This window comes from Phodopus roborovskii, unplaced genomic scaffold (assembly GCF_943737965.1).
Source record: "Phodopus roborovskii unplaced genomic scaffold, PHOROB, whole genome shotgun sequence".
Lineage (NCBI taxonomy): Eukaryota > Metazoa > Chordata > Mammalia > Rodentia > Cricetidae > Phodopus > Phodopus roborovskii.
Window position 1 is genome coordinate 12612086 of NW_026126588.1, and position 23557 is coordinate 12635642.

The 23557-nt window shown below is 38.7% G+C and overlaps 1 protein-coding gene across 1 annotated transcript in view; it reads right to left on the bottom strand.

Annotated features, from left to right (window-relative positions):
* The window catches only part of Adgrb3 (adhesion G protein-coupled receptor B3), a 656439-nt gene that overhangs the window by 346396 nt on the left and 286486 nt on the right, over positions 1-23557 (bottom strand). The window contains exon 10 of the mRNA XM_051204331.1: positions 12038-12232. Within this exon, the coding sequence (XP_051060288.1) occupies positions 12038-12232 (195 nt within the window). The remainder of the gene's footprint in view (positions 1-12037; positions 12233-23557) is intronic.

The window sequence follows — 23557 nt, forward strand, 5'->3', positions numbered from 1 at the left end:
GACTCAGGAAAAGAAATGAAGCACATGAAAACCCAGGTGAAAGGCTGAGCTCATCTGAAGGTGTAGGGTCCCTAGCCCAAGTGTCTATAGCTCCCAAGATGACCTGACCTGAGCCTTGTGGGCACAGGTTTCCACTATCAGGCCTGGCTGCCCATGCTAGACCACACATTCATCTTGATGGGTTAAAAAAAAAAAAAAGACACAAAGTTTGATGGGTGAGGAAGGGAGTAGGGATCTGGGAAGAGTCAGGGGATGAGCAATGAAAACGATCAAAACACACTGCATGAAAATGGCCAAAGATTTAATAAAGATACTTTAAAACCTGAGCCCAGCAGCTTGGCTCAGACAACACACTCCTGTGAGCCATCAAGAGATCTGAAAGGCCTCTCCAGACAAAGTGCAATGAAGCACAAAGTGACAACCGCTCAGAACGTTCTGAGAGGACCCTGTTCTGGGGTCACGGCTTTTTTGGCACATCCTTCTTATACTACATTTGTGCAGGCCGGCTTGCTTACTCTTTCAGAACAGGTTGATTCTTTGCTATGCCAGGGTTCCCTTTATCTGTGTCCCCTCTGTCTCTTGTTATCATAAATACGCCTCCCTGAAACATCCCCTTGATTTTCCTGTTCCTTCCCACATGGCGACTGTTGAGAGAGGCTACTGTTTATCATCTAACCCATTCCTAGGACCTGATATAGTTGAGGCCAAGCAGGCAGGATGGCAGTCTTCAGAAAAGAGAAATAAGTGACAAAGCCATTAAGGAGGAATCCCTGTATCATATCCAATCTATTCTCTCTCATGACTCAGGTCTGATTTTTCTTTTGTTCTCTGTATCTGACATGCTGTATCACAAAGCAGGGGGGTCACATCTAAGTTTCTCTTTGAAGTCTTACCACTCCTGCTGACTTTGTGCCTCTACTCAGGGCTGAGGCTACATACAGCTGCAAGCAGCCAGGGCTTAGACTTTTGACAGGCTTAGAGTTACACACCAGATTAGGCTTTCCATCTCTCAGCCACTAGAGGGCCATGACACATGCAAAACAATAATTATAAGAGTGGATCCAGAACTTAAAATTTTTCTCTAATCATAAACTGGCTACAAGTAGAACTTTGCTTCTCTGAATTATACTGCTGTTCACATATTTAAGCGAGTTCCCTGCTCTGTTTGCACAGCAAAGGTGACGCTAGTCTGCTAATCTCTGCAGATCTATTTTCTTGGCAAGAGGAGTAAAGGTACTTAATTGTACAACCAAGATTAACTTTTAAGGATATCTATGATAATCCTCTTTTAAATAGTCTTTAACATGTCTTATAAAGTGTCTAGCTCACTCATTTACACGCATGAGCAAAGGTCCAACAAAATATCAAAAGCCAGTTCAAGCAAAACTTTGGGTCTTGTCAATACTCCTTTCTCTAGCAATGGCTTTTCCATCCTTAATTTTTCTATCCAACATTGGTCCTCTCTTGTTTATAAATCTATTCTTGAATTCATGCATCAGACTATGACTCAAAGGCAACCTTCTGACTAGTCAACACCAAGTGAGAAGATATCTCAACATTACAATGCTCAATTTTTTTGTTGTTGTTTTGAGACAGGATTTCTCTGTATTGCTTTTGTAGCCTGTCCTGGAATAGCTCTGGAGACCAGGCTGTCCTCGAACTTACAGAGATTTGCCTGCTTCTGCCTCCTGAGTGCTGGGATTAGAGGCGTGTGCCACACAGCTCCAAAGGGAGAATTTTGACACCTCTGAATTTTAATCTCTTATCTGCCTTTTATATAAACATGAAGGTTGAAAATGTTAGAGAACTCAGGTTCCTGAGTTAATAATGATGTAAACAAAGAAGGTTGGGAGCAAGGAATAATATACCTAAATTTGTGGCCACTGCAGCATCAGACACAGCCTGACTACTGTCCAGCATTATGGATCACCATTAACCAAGCCCCATTTTCTACCCAGAGAAAGAATGATCTCAGTCACATGGTATAAACCATGTATACTTCATTCACCTACCTCTATTATGTAGCTTTAGCTCTTGGAACAAGACTTCCCTTACCATTAAAAAGAAATCAACCAAAGATGTCATTTTGCTTTCTCTCACTATGCTGAACCTCTTCTCCAGACCCACCATCCAGCTGTTGCCAGCTTTACAAAGCTCTTGCCTGGAGGAGGACACTTTGACACAGGGACTCTTTATCTAATCTTCCCTCCTCCCTAAATCCCAAGAGCAGCAAAAGGAAGAATGGTCCCTCAAATTTGGACAGACACGGTCAAGAACCTTGAGGACCAGCATTTTAAGAGAAGTGGGCACACATTGCAGGTTACCCACCAGAGACCACAGGCAGCCATTGCACAAGTCACCACTGGTGAAGCTGCCTGGCATACAGCTCCCACTAACAGACAGTAGCCAGTGGTCAGCTCTGGGATGAATTGGACCTTTTCCTTCTGATTTATATGTTGAAGCCCTATTGCTTGATGCTCATATGTGAGATTACTTAGAAATATTCCTATTAAAGAGGAACTCAGGTTTTAAAAAAAATAGAGCAATACTGTAGGTCCCAGTCTAGTCTAATAGGTACCTTTATGAAAAGAGTAAGAACAAAGAGAGCCAAGATGCATGTTCAGAGAAAAATAAGGACCATTAAAAGATGCTGATCAAAGACTTTCATTTGCAAGCCAAAGAAATCCATGACACCAAATCTGTGGTTAGCTCCTTCCTCCGAACCTAAGATACATTTCTGGAGTATTTTGTTCTGGTAGCTCAGGCAAATAAATACAGCATCCAATAATAAAATAAAAACAGAAAACAAACTTTGATAGTAAGAGGAAAACACACAAATCTCAATATTACCCTAATTTTTTAGGAAAAAAAATGGGAGATTCTGAAAGTATAATTGTGAAAAGCTTAGTTATACTTAAAAAAAAAAAAAACAACTTAAATTATTTAGACACAAAGGACAAAGAAACTGAGAGAGAAAGATAGCTGAGAGAGTAAAGGCACTTGCTGCCAGTGCACGAAAGACCAAGTTTGAGCCATAGTATCTCCAGGCCGAGATGAGAGATCCAGTTCTTATAAGTTTTCCACTAACCTCCACACACATGCTATAGCATACAGACACATACACCCATACACCACAAACACACACACACACACACACACACACACGCATGCATGCACACATACGCACACATCTTAGATAAAAGGTAAATCACAACATTTTTAAGAAAATGAATGCAACTGGAGATCATTATATTAAGCAATATAAGCCAGATTTGGAAAGACAGAACTCAGATGTTTTCTCTCACATATGAAATCTATTTCCTCCTCCTCCATTTTGCATAGTTATCTGGCACAACCTACTCTTTTCATATGGCAATCTAAGTTCCCAGGAGATGTCCAGAGGTACTCCCTTCCTCCTCCCTTTGCCCATGCCAGATCACTATATAAATAAGGATCAGAAATATGGAGCCTGGAGGGGAATTCCAAAGAAAAAAAGATTAAGACTCTGCTCAACAATTCAAAGAATTTAGAGGGGATTGAAGAACTCCAAACAAGGAAATCAACTTTTCCATGGATTGTTACCTTCTACCTGTTTCATCTTAAATAGTCCTGAGGTTCTTACCACTCTTCAGAAAAGGAGAAAGGCTTTCTGTGAGCCAAAGAGTTCTTCCTATTTCTTCAAAGGTATACATGAATAATACTTCTTTAAACTCATACTTGAATAAAACTATCTCCTCTACCATTCATCTAGTAGAAACTCCAAGGCCCGGTAACAATGAAAGATGTTTGCTTTTATTAAAATCGAATCACTTCTTCTCATTCAGCTCTTTGATTAATGGAGTCTGCATTTCTTTAGAATGTGAAATGGATTTAATAAAGAAGTTGAAAACCTGAGGTAAGAGTCTCCTATTTAATCTTAACAATTAAGAAAAAATTTCACAAGCACAAGTGACATATCTAAGACTAGATAAAGGACCGTCATGATTATTTTTTCTACACAAAATATTAGAATGTAATAAACATAATAAGATGAACATTACTGTAAAATTGAATATTCCATTAATGCTTTAAACTGTGTGTCTTAGGATGAACCACAGGGGAGAAAAAAACATCAGTTGGAAAATACTGAGCATCACTAAAACTTGTTTAGGACCTGGAAAAAGCGAGGAAAGGCTAGCCCTTACCATCAAATAAATTTGATGATCCTGGCATATTTGATTCCCTGTATACCACTGTACGTAGAGGCTTTCAATAATTTTTTTCTTCAAGGTGTTTTGAATGAGAATGCCCCCATGGGCTCATATATTTTCATGTGTGGTACCCAACTGGTGAAACTGATTGGCAAGGATTAGGAGGAGTCGGGATGGACTGGGAGGTTTCAAAAGCCCACACTATTTCCAGTTAGCTTTTTCTGCCTGTGCTTGTGGAAGAGATACATGCTCTAGCACCATGCCTGCTGCCATGATGGCAAAGAGACTCTAACCTCTTGGGTCTGTGTGTCCCCATATTGAATGCTTTCCTTTATAATTTGCTGTCATAAAGGTGTCTGGTCATCACAATAGAAAAGTAAGACAATGTCAAGGCCGTTGGTGGTGATGTACTTCTTTAATCCTAGCACTTAGGAGGCATGGGCAAGAGAATCTTTGTGCGTTTGAAGCCAGCCTGGTCTACAGAGGGAGTTCCAGTATAGCCAGTGCTACACAGAGGAATTCTATCTCAAAAAAGAACAATGTTCCAAATAGATACTCCTAAAAAGATTTCTTTCAAGATGTCTCTTATGCTTTCTGATTCCTTGCCCTTAAACCACACTCCCTAGTTCCTTTTCTCTCTCTGTCTTCATTGTCTCCTCATGGGATTATCTGGCAGCTGAATACTTCCTTTTCTTCTTAATCATTGTTATCTATTTTGGCAAACCATTTTTCCCCTAAAAACAACAGTAATATTTAGGAATCTTGTTTATAGAGAAACAAGTCCAAATGTAATTTTTCTGATGGTAGAGGAGATATGCAACTAGAAATTAAACCTTTCCTTTGACTATATGACTGGATAGACAGATCCCAGAGACAAGACTCCCTTAGGAATGCCATGCTGGGAAAGGAAAATGCTGAGGCTTGGTACAGTCCAGAGAAGAGACTTCAAATGGTTCTGAGAACTTATACAGGACATTCTGGAGCGAAGACAATGGTGGGTAATTGCTAGGCTAGGCCACAGATTGACCATTTCTGCTTAACTATGTATGTATTTTGGCCTATAAAACTAAACCCCACATCAATGGCCCTTCAAACAGACTTGAGCGCCACCAACTTTTATTTGCTCATCTTCCCAATGTGGCAACAGTGTACAAACCTCCTTCATCTGTTTTCATTGCACTATTAATTGTACTTCTTAACTGGCATATGGGGGTAGGTAGCTGAGCCTCAAGTACTGAAAGGGCACTGGATTTTACCATAAAAACTCTGCATAACACAAAGGTTTCTTTGCTTTCACCCTCCTGTCTTCAGGAGCTGCACTGTGCAATGGGCAAGCCCATTTCTAACAAGTCTTCATCTGAATTTTTCATGTTTACACCACTGCTGTGCTTTTGATCATTCAGTCTGATTATTTATTGAGTGCTTCTCTACATTGCTTGCCTCTTAAAATTTTTTTCTCAAGTTCTAATACTCTCATAAATATTTTATTTACTGCTGAGATCAGACCTACATGTCGCTTGAATTTCAAACATTGGGACATAGTGTACTTAAATATCTCTTATCCATGACTACAATTTAGCCTCGGTCATATTTTCCCCATATTCTCAAGCAGCTTGAGAGTGAGTCTCATCTTTTAACTTTGTATTGTGAATTAAAATACTAACAATAAAAACAGTCTGCTGTACCCACTCTGTGGTAAATCATGCAACTAGCCTGATTGGCTTTCAGTGTCACAACAATCCTAAAGAACAGACATAGATAATCTCAGTTACTCACAACCTTTTGAAATGTTATGCCAATTTATGTACTTACTAAAATGAAGCTGTACTCTACAAATCAACACAGAGTTATCAGGCTTTATCACAGACATGTTTGCAGATATGCACAATTTTGATTGCCCGATGCACATATTTCCAACTGGGGTGTACAATGAGCATGTTCTCTTCAGTCTTCTTTGAATAGTTTATGTGGTCCTATGTTTTACACATGCATACATGCTCACAAACACAGACACACAAACACACACACATGCTCTCTCTCTCTCTCTCACACACACACACAGAGTAGGCATGTTTCACTGTTTAAAATAGCCCCAGTGATCTGAAGAACAAGGAGCACACAGTGTGTTTATATTATAGTGTGCTTTGCAGAGGAAGAGCATGTGTTAGACAAACAAAAATCCACATATCATATGAATTAAACTGGGTGTCTATCAGCCAGAAGCAACAACAGTCAACAATCAATGTCAGTTTGATCTATTCATGAAATGTTGTGAGCAGAGTCTCAAAGAATCCTAATCCTACGTTTGACTAGGAACCAGTGATTGGTTGTCAGTTCAGAGCTTGCTATTGTATTATATAATTCCAAAAGCAGTGGAAGCCAGCTACCTTCTTACACCTTTCTATCGCACTTTAGGGATGAGGAAATGACATAACAGAACCATAAAAATGAAAAGTACCTTGAAATACTGAAACAGACGCTAGACTAAGCCAAATGAGAACCTACACTTATCTGTTTCAAGTTTTCACTTTATTAGACCGAATACTTCCTGGTAAGGGGAGGGGGTGTGAACTCAGTTCTCTATAGATAGGATGAGACATGGTATGAATATTTTTTAGTGGCTAAACAAATTATACATGGAGACATTTTTGTCTCTGAACTGGACTGAACCATTTTATTTTGTGTATGAGAAACATATAAATCCCAAAACATTAATATTACCTTAATTCATTTGCTTACTTGAACAAATGTCTGAGTGTCTACTCTACTTCAAGTGTCAGGTAAAGCTGCAGAGACATATTCGTCTCTCAATAAGGTTAAAATTTATGACTAAGGGCAGAAATAACAACACTAACTACAAACTTATGTGAGAGGCCTACACAAAAGATGTTCACAAGATTTCAAAAGGTCAAAGGAGTTGGTAGAAGATAGTGATAAGACCTTTGAGAAGAAATCATCAGTGAGCCAAACCTTGAAGAACATATGTCAGTTTGGAAATTGTAAGGATCAGCCATAGAAAGGATTCACTGCATTCTATTAATGACAACCAAGTAGAGAAGCTTGGGGAAAAATAGACCTGAGAGAAAATGCTACTGGAAGATGGTCTATTGTCTCACAAAATAAAAAGGTACTATATCTTATTGCTTCAGGATTCATTTATTAAATGAGTCATTTATAATAAATGTCTCATTTATTAAAATGGGATTTAAAGTGAAAAAACAACAAAATATTATGGAATAGTTACATTTAGCACCTCTCCTTTGTTTGAAAGACACAAAATGGTCATATGTATTACAGTTATCATAGCTTGTATCATCTCACCCAGAATAAAATATAGTTTAGCTATGATACTCACATACAGAAATATCCAGATTAAAAAAATAACACATAATTTTATGAGAAGCTCCATTTTTCCACATACCACTTGACCAGGCAGGATATGCTTGGCATGTCCCACATTAAATTCTCCTCTTGCAAATTTGGTGAGGTCTTGTCCATAGTATTGACAATCACATAAAATATTTACTTTGTTATATTTTGATGCTTCTCTCTTGTGGTGTTTCAAATTTTTGGATTTAAAATTGAAGACTAGCTACTATATACATTTTGATGATAGGCATGAATATGCAACAGCTACCAAAGAGAGACAGCAATGAAGGGGAATAGACTTGCTTTAGGGTTAAATATAGATTGTTAAAATATCTATCATTTTAATACAATTTGTACTGATGTAGCCAGGTGATAAAGGGACCCAGCCATCAATTTGCTTTAAAGTAATGGCAAGTGGAATTTATTCTCAAAATTATCAAAGTATAAAGTTTGTCAAATCCTAACTATCTTAATTGATAAGGAGAAGATCCATACTTTTCAGGTTTAATAAATGTATGGTTTCTGTATTTTGCTTGCTTTTACTTTGTTATCAAAGGCAGCAAACTGTTATTCATGAATAATGGAAGAGATATTCATTCCAGGAACCCACATTTGTATGGTAGATGTGAGAATAATGATATTTTGAGGAAGATTAATAATCTGGGGAATAGATTACCTCATAATTTTATTTATTCTGTAATAGGAAAGCAATATTCTGGTTTGTCAAGTCACACACCCTAAAGGAAGAATTTCAACAGATGAACAAAATGGGGAGAGAGATGGCTCAGTGGTTACGCTCACTGGCTGCTCTTCCAGAGGATCCAGGTTCAAGTCTCTGTACACGTTTTAAGGCTTACATACATAAATAATTCCAATTCTAGAGCATCAGATGCCCTCTCGTTTGTCCCTCAGGCAATACACACAATTGATGCATAGACATACATGCAAGCAAAACATACCCCTCCACACACACATTAATACACACACTTTAAAAAGTGAAAAGAGAGAATATCTTGCATTTAAAAACAGTAATTTTCCTAAGAGATGATGGGGGAAGGCAACAACCATGATTTCTATATTTTACATATTTAAAGTTAGTCCTATGGATTTTCATTAAACATATTCCATTGATTTTTCAGAACATGGACTATAATTATTAAACAGGTAAGGTTGAAATCTATTTGGAAACTCAGATTAATGCAAATGTCCATGGGTAGACTTTTAGCCAAGATAAATCTGTAGTAGGTAATGGTGATACTCTTTCATCAACACATCAAGTCAATCTCTTGTTCCATTTTCAAATAAAATAGCTTGTATCTAACTATATTCAAAAGAATGTGACCTTTGGCCATTGTTTCCTAATTTTAGTGGGGGGGGGGAGGTGAGGCAGGGGGAAAAAACAACCCAGAGGCAATTATTCAATTATTGCTTTGTTGAATTTAACTTCAAGTATTTGTGAATTCCTTCTATAGCCAATATTCTACACTGTTTTATTTTTGGTGATGAGCTGAGCTTTGCTAGGGTCCAACAATTTCTTTTCTTTCTTTTTTCTGCAAAAGATTCTCCTTTTAGTGTGAGATACAGGGGAGAAGATGCAGTGGATTTCTGAAACCCACAGGACCTAGAATTACTTGTAAGGTCAAGGCACAGTAAGGCAGCCGGGGAGCAGAAGAAATAATGTCACAGAGTCAAGAATATGCAGTACACCTGGGAAGCAGTAAGTGGCTAATGTGACTACAGTGATGGTCTGTGATGTGCCTGACCAGGAGCAGAGGGAAAGGAACACAGTCTGTAGGCACCAAGATAAGGGTTCTACTCAAGGAGTGTGGAAGTTCTGCTGACATATCAAGAGCTGTTCTAGGGTTCCTCATAGGAGAACAGTGTGCACCATGGGTACCCATTAGACCAAGATGTGAAGGAGGAACAAGGGAAGAGGCCACAGGAATAACTAGGCTGGGACAATTCGAGGTCAGCTTAGAATAACAGTGGGACTATTAAGGAAAGGGTGATTGCAAGATTTATAAGGCAGATCCCACTGGAAAGCAAGATGGAGGAAATCTAGATGATGTTGTAATGGCGGACTGGAACTGGCAGTTTATAATAAAGAATAGGAAATGCATGACCACTTACATTTCAGGGTAAGATTAGCTTATACTATATTAAACCTGAGATGCAATATACCAACCCATCAAAAATGCTCAAGGAGACCTTAGACAGGGCAAGGTGAAGTTCATGCAAAATGCAGGGGAGGCTGAGTACAGCCATTGACTCAACTTTACAATGAAGCAAAGAAGACAATGAGTATGGGCAAATTACTTTATATTAGATTAGTGAAAGTAGAATAAAAGAGGTACAACTTTTCCTAAAATATTCTAGAAACCAAAATTAATTTCTAATGTAGCTGGTGGGCTTTCTAATCTGCTATTTGAAATGGCTTACATTTGAACTAGGATTAGGATAGCCTGAGACATAAAAGGAGAATTCCAGAGAGGATGGAGGGTGTTGCAGGTAACTGAAAGACACCAGTAAAGGTAGTAAACCAGAGAGATACACATGTCTTCATGAGGAGGAAGACAGTAACTAGCCTAGCACGCTGCATACTTGGAGAAGAATGAAGAGAAGTGGGAGGCGATGAAGGATTGTGTCTTAGACTACACCAATGACCCAGGAAGATCGCTTTGTAAAGTCAAATCTACTAATTTCATGACCAGATAACTAACTTCTTAAATTAAATGCTCAATAAAAGTGTGTTTCCAGCATTTTATCCCAGTACTTGAGAGCTAGAGTCACAAAGAAATCAAAATTCTAGCCTAGCCTGGTATACTCAATGATTTTCAGGCCAAGCAGGGCTACATAGTTAGATGAGAGAGAGAGAGAGAGAGCGAGAGAGAGAGAGAGAGAGAGAGGCACAGAGAGACACAGAGAGAGACATAGAGAGAGAAATATGAAAGACAAAAAGATAGGAAGGAAGGAAATCAAAGCGTATTTCTAATACAAATTGCCAGTATTCATATTTTTGAGAGTTACCATTAAAAATTTCCAAACCTTGTATTTTTGACAAATTAGAGACTTTAATGTCGTGATCCACATAGCAATTTTTCTATAAGCGTATTTGCCATGCTTTTCTTTTACAGATATATTTTATTGTATTTTATGTCAAGGACTTCAAATACAATATTTTAAGGTCAGTTCTAATAGGAATTTTCAGAAACAGGGGTGTAAAGATGCATATCATTTACATAATTTTTTAAAAGACTAGACATTTTCTATAAGAAAAGTACTATCTTCAAAATAATCAATGATTTTAATTTTGTATCCATCATCTCTTTCATTATTGCCATTGAAACAGCAGAATGTGGTGGTACACTATGGAACTCAGCATGGATCATTCCTACACACATAAGCCTTGCTTTTTTGATGATATCATCTTAGAAATATTTACACCTGGGTACAGGTCAGAACATTGGTGCCATTAATGATTGAGTCCATCATTGATAAAACCTTTACCTTGCCTACTCAATAGTGAATTATAGCAAAACTCAACAAACCACTCAAACAAACAGAAAAATAACACACCCAAAAAAATACCTCTGTATTTTTCAAATTAAATGTAGCCAGCCAAACACCCAAGTGAGTAGAATGAGAAAATTATACCTAATCTGGAAATTTGAGTGTTTTTATAATAGCAGAATTACATTTTTCTGGAAATGCAGAAGTCAACTTAGCAGTATATTTTCGTCTACAGCAGAAAAGGAGTTAATCTAAATCATACACTGACCTCGCATTAAATATGCACTTTTTTCAGGCTTTTTTTTTAATTGCAAAAATGACACTCAAATGGGTGAGTAAAGAGGCTCTAGTAAAGAGGCACTTGATGTTGCTCTAGACTCTTCAATGACAAGGTCAAAGGGCTTCCCAGACAGACTGAGTTTCTTATTTTCCCATCTCAAATAATCCTCTATGTGCCTTATACTTTCAGGCAAGAGTTCTCAATGTTGAACATGCTTTCTCTGTTTTAAATAAAAAGTCCCCAAACTAATGTTACACTATGTCCTCTTTGCATGCTATACTTAATATGCTTTCATTATACCTAATGTACTTTTAATAGTCTCCTATGGCAAGATGCTGATATTAAATGTGGGAATAAAATAACCATGATACCACCTTGAACTTGCAATAATGCTTTTTATCTCAGGGCTCAAAGCACTTCCCACATATGCTCATTTGGTCTTTCCTAGAGCTTTAATGTGAGCATTTTAATGGTTAGGATACTGCGATGCAGCATTTCTGAGGGAATTGAGGTTACTGCCTGCCTGAGTCCACATTATATACACAGTAAAGATCTTTCTATGAAGCAATGAACATTCCTCCCTTTCAGGCCAGCGCCTCCGAGGTGAGTACACTGGTGCCTGTGGGGTGGGAGGCAAATTATGATGGCACTGATACTGGTTTTGACCTTCAAGCTCAATCTCTCTTACCTGGACACCATCAGATGCAGGGATGTAACTTGCCCTTTTAAACGTATCGGTCACATTTCTGAGGATTTCCACAGACACAAGAAGATCACCTGCATAGAAATTTTTCCTCTGGGTTAAATCCAACAGTGTCTTGGTGACCTGGGACATCCCATCCCCCGCCAGCATCCGCTGCCCTTTTGCAAGGTGCTCTTTAATCTGTCATGGTCAAAAGAAGAAAAAGCACATCAGAATCTTCATTACTATTTCTCTGCAAATCTTCACTAAGCAACGATTTTTATAGTGTTCTGTAAATTTTAAAATAGTCTTGTGGTACTCAAAAGGATTTCAAAACAGTAAGTTCTATCCTAGGTCTCCAGGACATCCAGCCTCTGGGTCCTAGCATTCCAGGCAGTGTCTGGAGTGGACTCACACTTGAGTCATGGACCTGTCATTTGTTGGTCACTCCCAGAATCTCTGTGTCAACCCTATCCCAGAACATCCCATAGATTGGACAGATACTAGGTGGAAGGGTATGTGACTGGGTTGGTGTCCCAATCCTTCCAATGTCTTGCCTGGTCAAAGGAAGTAGCCAGTTCAGACTATGTGTCCTCTTATAGATTCCTGGAAGTTTCCCTTTCGCCAGAGTTCTACCTGACCCTGAAATGAGCCCCTTTCTAGTCTGTTCTTCCAGTACCTTCCTCCCCTACCCCACCCACACCTGATGCCTCATGATCGCATCCCGCCCCAGTCCACCTTCAAACTCTCTTCATGCATTTCTTCATCCCAGGGAGGTATGAGTGTTCCTCTTGAGTCCTCCTTGCTACCTAGCTAGGCTCTCTGGGTCTGTAGATTGTAGCGTGGTTATCCTTTACTTTATAATTAATAAAAATCTATGATCTGGATTTAAAACTAATTAATTAATTAAAAAACAGTAAATTCTCTATAACCTACAGTGTAATAGGTTAACAGTCCAGCATACAAAAAAGATAATGTGAGTATTGTGTGTCTTTTTCAGAATTGACAGTCTTTCTGTTTTCAATTAGAATGTTCAATAAATGCATTGGGGGGATATGTATTTTAAGTGTAGAGATTCTTTTTATTTGTTTGTTTTGTTTTTGATTTTTCGAGATAGGGTATCTCTGTATGGCTTTGGAGTCTGTCCTGGACCTAGCTTGGTACACCAGGCTGGCCTTGAACTCACAGAGATTCACCTGCCTCTGCCTCCCAAGTGCTCGTATTAAAGGTGTGTTCCACCAATGCCCTGCTCTGTAGAGATTCTTTTACAATTGACTTTTACATGTAACAATTCTGGGAAGTTATTTAGGACGGTGAGATCAGAAATGAGAGACTATAAACCAAGTGGTGGTGGTGGTAGTGCAGGCTTTTAATCCCAGAACTCCTGAGGCAGAGGCAGGCAGATCTCTGTGAGTTCAAGGCAAGCCTGGTCTACAAAGCAAGTTCTAAGACAGCCAGGGCTACACAAAGAAACCATGTCTTGATAAATCAAAAGAAAGAGAGAGAAAGTGAGAAATTATAAATCCATTATAATATTTGTTCTCAACATAAATTTTGGTAATTTCTCCCTTATCATTATAGAAAGTGCTACAGAGGTATCTCCCTGGCAGAGTGGTTCCCTAGAGTGTAAGATTCTAGATTGAAAACATACCACACATCTCCAGATGAAAGGGAAATGGAGAAAAACACATGCCTATAATCCTAGCAAGTGGGAGGTTGAGGCAGAACTGTAAACAGAGGCTAACCTGAGTTACATCATGAGTTCCAGGCAAGCCCAGGTTGGGCAATGACCACACTCAAACTCAAGAACATAGACTAGTCACAGGACAGTCTTACCATCGCAGTTTAAGTAAAGTCTGTAAATATTTGAGGCTTATTATAGCATAATAGAAAGTTAGGCAACTTGAGCTTTTTATATAGAGAAAAAACAATGAGAAAATAAAGATAATAAAAGACAAACAAAACAAAATCCTCTTAACAAGGTTTTTCTGAGATATATAATTGCAATTAGTGTGATGGCCAGAGAAACAGCTGTCAGTCCTCATGTGTAGCTGATCTCACAGTACAAGAGAGAAGCTATAAGAATGTCAAGGTATGAAGGGGAGAGAGAATAAACATCCAAGAAAGGCTAATCTTTACCATCACCATGCCTAACCTATAATTAAATTGGTTTTAAAATGACAAAATAATCAAGAAAATATGCACCAGAGAAACATTCAAGAAGAAATATTAAATTGTAACAGTCTTCACTGTCATCTTTTAGTTAAGAAATATGTCATTAAATCTCTTAAGTATGGCTATCAAAGTGCACTGATAATTCCTAAAAAGACAATTTTTCTATAGTTACATTATAAAAAGTGTTAGTTTTACTAAGTCTTGCATTATTGAAAATCATAAACTAATTTCACTTGATTAGTGTGTGTGTGTGTGTGTGTGTGTGTGTGTGTGTATGTGTGTGTAGCAGCCTTGGTATATACATGGACGCCTGAGAAAACTTGTAAGAAGTATCTTCTTCCATCATGTAGGACCCACAGATCAAATTCTGCTTATCAGGCTGGTAGAATACAGCTTTACCCTCTGAGCCATCTTGCCAGTCCTGGATGTGGTAATGGCATCACTGTTCCTCTCCTTGCTTAGTTATAGTCTCAGTGTTAGTCCCTTGGCATGAAACTAACACATTCAATCACAGCATACACACACACACACACACACACACACACACACACACACACACACACACACACGGGGTGAGGGAGGGAGGGAGGGGAAAGGAGAGAGGGAGAGAGAGTGCTTGTATTTAACCATTATGTAGACACTGTCCCTCAGACTAAGGGCTCAATGAGGTTTCCACAATGAAACACTGATGTACCACTGGTATACCACAATGACACAATGCCAGATGGCTCCTAAAATACTGAGACATTTTTACAATTTTCTGTCTTGGTCATATGTTGCAAAGTATCCCATTATTGTGCTATGATAGGCTATCTTGTCCTCCCTTTATCTCCTGCAAGGCAAGTTTTATTCCTTATTATTCCCAATAGACAAAATTAACAAATTCCTTTGCTGTGGTCTCTCTCATCCGGTGCATTTACCATTCTTACCACATTGACTATTCGGCGCTGTTGGTCACCTTCTGTCCCAATAACCTTATCATACAGTACAAGGGGAGATCCCTCAGAGCTCACTCAGTTGTTATGCACTAACTATGTCTCCACTGTATCATGCAATAAAATGAGCATCAGAGCCAAGAAGGCCCAGGCCCTGAAGTATCAGTCATGTCATTGGGAGGAAGATTGGATTCTTACCTCTCCTATAAAATTTGAAAAAATACATGGATGCACTAATGTGCTTTAAAAATCATTTTGTAAATTCAAGTGAACTGACAGGAGCCTGGGATAATCAGCAGCAGAAACTATACAAGGAAGGCTCTTTCTCTCCCATGAGCTCCTCATGGTAGAACTCAAGACTTGCAGCATGTACATCCTCGCTTTCTGTGGTCTAGTCACTCATCCTTTCCTTTTCCTCAAGGATGGAAGACTACATCCCTGCACTGGTACATCTGCTAATCCTTCTGTCTGAATAAATGACGCCTTTGATTGGTCACCTTAGAAAGCTCTTTGAAAAAATGGCTTGCTTGGCCTTACCCCCTCTGAAGAATGGATGGGGGTGGGATAGGGGGAGATGGTGGAAAGAGAGGAGATGGAGAATGAACTGGTGTTGGTATGTAAAACTCAATAAAAAAAATGTCTTCCCCATCCTTTTCAATGACCTTATCCCAGGCCAACATGTTCAACTTTACCTGCCACATTTTGTCCATTGGGTTTATTGTTACAGTTTTGTCACTGACCTGACTTCAAATATGGAATGAATGAATTACACGGATGAATGAGTGAGCCACCATCTATACTCTCACCATTGTTATGTCACAGGAGTAAACATGAGAGCTGTCCTATCTTACATCTAGACATCGTCGGCAACAAACACCTGAATGGACAGGATGAAACAAACCAGTAACAGTCGACTTACAGAGATACTACAACTTCTAGACTAAAACTACGTGTGGCTTGGTAGAGGAGGCTTCAGGGGTTCTGGAGGGGGCATGAGGTGAATGGAATCTAGCCTGAAAACGTCACAAATCCAGTCTTCAATTTTGTACTGACCTGTGCAATTCAGAGGGCCAAAGGACTTAGATTTGTCTTCACCTAGAGCTGAAACAACAATAGCTACCACTATGAATGTGGTCTGACTGCTTTCCTCTAGTATTTTACAATCTATGCCTGTGTCGAGGACAGATATTTATGTCACAGATATGGGTGTTTCCTCTCACAGAATAACTAGAAGCTTTCAGAAGAAAACATCCAGTCATGATTTCTGTTTGCAGTAGAAACAGTTATAGGAGGCACTGGGTATATCATCCAATCAGAGCTAGGAAAGCCAGCCTTCCTCATCTGCATCAGCAACACATCTAGCCTGGGTTAGTATTAAATTAGCATTATTGCCATCTGACAGCTGCTTAGCAGGCTTGTGTGGAATGAGTTGTGCTCAGTCCAGTTCTTAGCAAATGGATGCACAGATCATTCTAGTTCTCACAATTGGCACTAATTAGCAGCCTTTTGGGCATCTGTACTGACAAGTACTCCGGGAAAATACCTTGCCATACTTTACATGCTGGTGTGGAGTATGCATAGCATTGACACAGAGAATAAGGCGTTTTCACGGAAGACACATTTCTTACCAGGACACATTGAGCTGAAAGATGCATTCCAGTTTATTGGTACTGAATACACTGTGTGATTATTCTTAGAAATCTTGTTAAAATTTTTAGAGTAGGTGTAGTGCTAAAACCTATCCTTTAACTGAGATTCTGTCACTTATTACTTAGGAGGTTTGGAGAGATTTCTGTTTTCCAGATCACTTGATTTGTCTATAAAAAGGAGGACAAGTCCTCTTGTTGGGGGACTTGCTTAATGGCTTGTATATCTCCAGGAATCAATTTTCAGTTCTCTTTTCTCTCTGGTTAGATAGCATATACTAGTCTAGAACTTTATGTCTTTAACATCCAGTTCAGTAATTATTTCTTCATCTGGATTTAACTGGCCATTTATTCTAATTATTGATTGCAGTGACAATATTTCCCATTTTGTTATACATGAATGTGAAATCCCCCTTACCTACCCTGGCGTGGGTTTAACATGGTTCCTAGCTCATGGTAATATTCTAAGGACTGAAAGATTTAGGAGGTCTCAAAGGAATTTGTTTTTAGAAATGTCACTGGGGCTTCTGACAGTAGAGCCAGGATGTATCCCTGGTGCACTAAAGGACTTCGGGAGCACATTCCCCATGGAGAGATACTCCCCTAACCTAGAGGCAGGAGGGAGGGCCTAGTCCCTACCCTAAATGACTTGACAGATTTTGCTGATCCTTCCTGGAAGGCATCACCCTACATGTGGAGTAAGGGGGGGCGGTGGGATGGGAGGGTGGTCAGGGGAGCATGGGAAAGAGGGAGGGAGGGGAAGGGAACTGGGATCAATATGTAAAATAAGAAGAAAAAATAATAAAAGCCCAAAGAAAGAAAGAAAGAAAGAAAGAAAGAAAGAAAGAAAGAAAGAAAGAAAGAAAGAAAGAGTCCCTGGGAATGCGTTTGGGGAATTTGTTGTCCCTGGCTCATTCCTATCTGCATGCTTTGACTTTCTATCTACTCCAATGTGAGCAGATTTGCTGTATTCCATGCTCCATGTCATAATCAGGATATCCAGTTCTCAGCTACTATACTGCCAGACAACTCTGATGAGAATCTGTGAGTCAGGGGACTCCTCCTTCTGATGATGCCTCCTCAGAGATTCACCACAGCAACGAGAAGCTCAGTTACAGAGGAATAAATGGTGTATTTCATCTTCTACATTCTCTTCCACTATCTAACCCTATTTTATCCTTACTCTCATCTCTTATTTTAGACAAAAAGCTTTCTTGTTATTTTTGCATCTCTAACTCTCCTGATTCCTACATGTGCTGTCATTCTGCTCACAGGACTCAGCTAATACAATGGATAATTACTAAAAGCATGTGGAATGGCCTCATCCTTCGGGGGCCCAAACAGGGTCTGTGAATTATCTTGTAGATCAGTTACAGATGTATTTATTTCCAGCAGAGGAGTCCTCAAGCAGTTTGATGGTCCTGTTTCAACTCATGCTGATTACCATGTGAATTCCTTCCGCTTTTAGTTCAGGCTAGGAATTCAGTTTCTGAAAAGGTATTTCTTTTCTGTCCTTCCTCCCAGTTTTCTGAGTCACAGAGTTCACATATATGCCCTAGTTCTGACAGTTCACATAGTTTCTCTCATCTATGAAGCCAGGGTTCCTAGTTATTGCAGGAGGCTTGTAGAGTCCTTCTCCTTCTGGGGTAGGTGATCCTGTAAGCATTCCCATGAGGAATTTTGAATCTTAGCCTCCAACAAGCGCTCTGGGCTTACATATAATCTGAGACTTCCATAACTTTGCTCTGCATTGATTTGGCTTTTCTCTTCCTTTGCTTTTGGTATGCACAGGCTGTCTCTTTTTGGTTCAGCTATACTTTGGTTTGTGAACATAAATACTTCTCATGCAGTACGATCTCTGAAGGTCAGCTTTGCCTAACCTCTGATTGCTATGTTTCTGCTAATCTAATGACATCTCACCCAAACTGTTTACCTCTTCTAAAAGAAATGACACGGATATGTTTTTGCCTTCTGACTCACTGTCTTGACTAATTTTACATGCTGTTAACAATTCCTCTTGTTAATTCTTTTCTGCTTCATGAATTCTATTCAGATAAGTATAATCATGACATGATCTCTACTTCCATGCCTTCTGGAAGTAATCTTGTTCTATCTTACATCATTGTCATATTATTATATTATCTCATCCACTCCACTAGCCTCCAAACTCCTGAAGGGATTGTAGTTCCCAATCATCTTTGAATCTGCTATAATCTCTCTCATGTCTGTCACACATTGGTACCTCTCACTCCATGTCCCTGCTAAACAGAAGTGAGACCAAAGAAAGATTCCCTTTTTTATGTGCAACTGTGTCACTTAAGTGTTTACAAGGTAAAGGTGGAAATTGCTGACCATTCAATATGTAACGTTGGAAAACTTTCACATGACCGAATTGTCTTTTAGAATAGTCTTTACAAGAGAAGAACACACCAATTGCTTGTCCAATATGAAACGATCTGAAAATATATACATGTAAGTAATGTTACAGAAACTTAGTAGTTTGTATTTATGTATTTTGAAATTTAGATAAATGTATATATGTTATATATGTGCATATGTGTGAATGCATAAGCATGTATGTAACAACAACTAATGAAAAAAGAGGCCATGAATTTGAAAGAAAGCAAGGAGGTGTGTATGGGAGGGTGTGGAGGAATAAAACAGAAGAGAGAAAATGATGTAATTAAATTATAAAGTCAAAAATAGAAATAAGATTAATAATTAAAAGACATCAAATTGATGTGATTAGATTTGGAAATTGTGGAATTTTGAATTCTGATTTTGAAATTTTTAAGTGTCTATACTTATAGTTATTTACTTTCTATCTTTAAAAAGTAAGTATAAGAAAAATAATATACAATTTACCAAGTACCTTCTACATGGCCAGTACAGTACTAGAAATGCCTCATGAGATATTTGAGTTTTAGCATGGTGTTTCTAGGTGTCACAGACATCCATAGTTCTCCATGGAGAACTGTATTACCAGGATTCCAGCACTCCTAAGCAGTTCTTGTTCCCAGATTTTCTTAAAGTACTCTGAGTCAAGACAATCTCTTAGGTATCATCATGGTTAATTTTTCACTAAAATGATCAAAAAGGTTTAACTATTTAAATATCACGTCCAGGCCCTCAAATTACAAATGGATATCACAACTTTTTTCTCCTCAATAAACAATATGAGGAATATAGAACAGTAAGAAATCTACTACATTTTGAGTTACTTCTAATTATTTGAACAGTAGTAACAATTTTGTAATATAATGTGCAAATGATCCTAAAGCTGTTTGCCAATACATATAAAAATACCTTGTATGTAGTTTTATTCAAATAAAATAGGGTGAGACTAAACCTGATTTTCCCTGGAAAATAATTATTTTCTTAACTTAGTCACCTGAGATGTCAGAAATGGTTTTATGATATTAGTGTTCCCTTTTTAAATAATAATATCAGTAATTACTCCAACACCGAGAGATATTTGGTTCAAAAGGCAAACCAAAACATTGCTGTGATACTCACATGTCATATTGCAAGATTAAGAGTGAAAAGGACAGAATTGTTGGAGTTTTTAATAGTTCTGAATTATGCCTCATTGGTCTTTATAAAAAGAGCATTAGTGCAAGCTGGTCATGATTAATAGAGTGGGCAGTAAATTTATTCTTTCCATTTTATACCACCCACTGCCAACCAGTACTGCCATTGTCTCAATCCTAAAAATAGGTCTATCATAGCTACCCTTTGCAAATAATATACTTGATACATCATATATTTATATATTATTTCATCAGCAACTCCTACAGTCCATCTGTAAGGTATATCAAAGATTTTTTTTCACAGTTCTGAGTGCCTTCAATTAATAGATAAGTATACATGGAACTTCTTGCCATAAATCAATTATCTAAATATATCTCTTAATTCATTTAATGACTATGTCATATTCTTATAATCAAAGTTATCCACTTGGTAGTGCTGTTAAGTTATTTACATACAGTATCTAAATACTGTAATGTTAGGACACATGTTTTTCAAATACAGATGTGGGTCAGCAATGTGGTAGAGAATAAACTTCTCTGGCCTCCATTTATGCTCCCAGATTCTTGTGTGCATGCCCCCACACCACACACACACATACACACACGTATGTGATAAGTTCTTTTTTTAAATACAGAATCATTTTTCTTTGTATGTTTCTAGTACTTCAAACCACTATTAAGTAAGAGAGCTTTGAGAGAAGACACCTGAAAGGCAATTGACAGATTGGAGGTTGGGAAGAAATCTGGATTACTGAGTGAGAAACTCCCTCAGCCTCCTGCTCCTCCTGATAGTTCTGGACCAAAGACGGAGTCTGGGAATAATGTCTCTGAAAGGACTCAATGCCACTCCCATAGGAAGACCTTTATGTCAACATTGATGGTTAAGAAACCACGAGCATAAAACCTTTCTGTGTGACCTCTTGGTGTGCCTGGTGACCTTGGGTGGAGGGGATCTGCCATGCAGTCCCATCACCTTTTGGTTTACTGCTGTGTCTATGCACTGCCAGAAAAAGCTACTTTTGCTTGCCCATCTTCAAGGTGAGAGCCAAGTCCTTCTTTAAGCAGTATGGCTGAGAGACCCTCAAGTGCAGTTCTGGCCATCTTCCTCCTAATCAGAAATCTCTGGACTCAGGAAATGTGAATGGACTTATTCATCAGGTACTCACAGAGCGTGTTTAGTATGGTAATATGCCAGCGTATTGCAGATGTATGTTTATGCAATTTTTGTTGGACTGTTGAATGCCTGGATTCTGATGGAATTATGTATCCAAAGGGTTGATGTTTTGTCACTGGGAGGACCTTCATTCCACAATGGAAATTAGAAATGCGGATTTCTAATTTCTTCCTCGTACCTGAGACGGCAGCCCTGGGACAGAGAACAACACTATCTTGGAGAACTTTGTAGTGAGCGCTGGAGCATGGCCTCTGAAGACTGAATGAGCAATGCAGGGAAGATGAAGCACAATGTACAGAATAGCAGGTAACTAGCAAGGACAATTCTAAGATGCTGTGCTCTATCCTGGAATAAAGACTCCATGGCAACATCTCTTAATTTATGAGTCATAGCTTCCTACTTGAGAAACTAACCCTAACCCTGCCTTACCTAACTCTTGAGTTTGTTAGGAGGATAAATTAACATTAAACTCTCTCAGTGTAATAATAATAATAATAATAATAATAATAATAATAATAATAAAGAGGTAACTGAATTATGGTACTCCTATTTTTCCAATTCACTGATGGATTCTGAACTTGATAATTTTGGGACTTGGTAAGGATGTGATCAAGGTGGCAAAGGCAGCTCAATGGGATCATGTTTTGAAAGGTGTCTCATCTCTAGGCTTTCTTCCTGTCGAATTCTCTGCTTTTGGGACTCCAGGAGGTAGGAAGTGATCAAGTCTGTTTCATGTTCCTTCTGTTATGATGTTCAGCCTAATGAATGGTCTTAGCGAAGGGATTAGCCAATCATCGAATGAAACAACTGAAATCATGGGCCAGAATAAACACTTTGTCTTTTTTTCTCTGCCAAGTAATCATCACAGTGATTAAAAAAAAAAAAAAAAAAAAAAGTCAGCTATTCTGGCCTTGACTCTCCTCTCATTGGATCCTGTATCAAGACAGAAGACAGCTGACCCTGACTGGTACAGGGAGAGTTGGACCCTATACTTGGTTGAGATGCCCCCACCCTCACCTGATGGTATGAGCTTAGGGGAGCTGGCTCTGCCCTTTGACCTAGGTGGGTGACCCCAATTTCCCAGACTGAGCAGCTCAGCTACCACCCAGGCCCATAGCCAGGCTTTGGGTTAACCCCAAAAAACATCTACCCCATCTAGGACCTGCTAAAGCATTTGCAGAGACTGGTCCAGGGGAATAATATCCACAGAATCTCCAAGACGAGGGGTGGTGACAGGAATTCTGGTAAGGATCCAGTGATGATGGCGTACCAGAAACCAGTGGCCTTGAACCAGACCAATGACTCACTGCAATGAACACTTGCTAGTAAAGCTGATTGGACAAAAGGGTACAGCATGTGACACATCACTCATAATTTCACCAGCTGAATGAAGAGGTGTTGGAGAGGAAGGAGAGGAGAAGGGAAGAGTCTGTTATCTTGTTTTTGTTTGTTTGCTTGCTTTGTTATCATGGTTTTGTTTGCTTGCTTGCTTGTTTTGTTTTGATTTTTCCCCCTGGGGGGGCAGTGCAGAGGTGAGGAGAGGATACTGATGACTGAGAGGTGAGCAGAATTGGGGTGCATGAGCTGAAATTCCCAAAGAATCAATAAAAATATTATCTTTTTTAAAAGTTAGCTTTAACAGGGACAGAATGCTTTCTGTTGACTAGTACATGGTCTGAAGTTATGGAGACAGTGCATTTGCATTGATGAAAACTCCAGACTCTCCATAAACATTGTCAGATTTGAATGGTAACAAAAGAGAAAGGTAAGCAAGGGCAGAGAACACAGGCACAAATTATCCAGATATTAGAAGGAGATGGTAGAAAACCTAAATTAGGTACAATTAAAAGGCTAAAGAATCAGAGCAGGAAACAAACAAAACAAAAATAGTTTGTCTATTTATAATGGAGAATTCCAAAGGAATTATATATTCTTTTAAATCTTAAAAAAAAAAATGTACATGTTATTCTAGAAGTGAGAAGACCATGGCCTGCAGTTTGGGTTGAATCCATTGAGTGTTTCTTGTATAATATTACTGAAGCACAGCTATTTCCAACTTTTGTGTA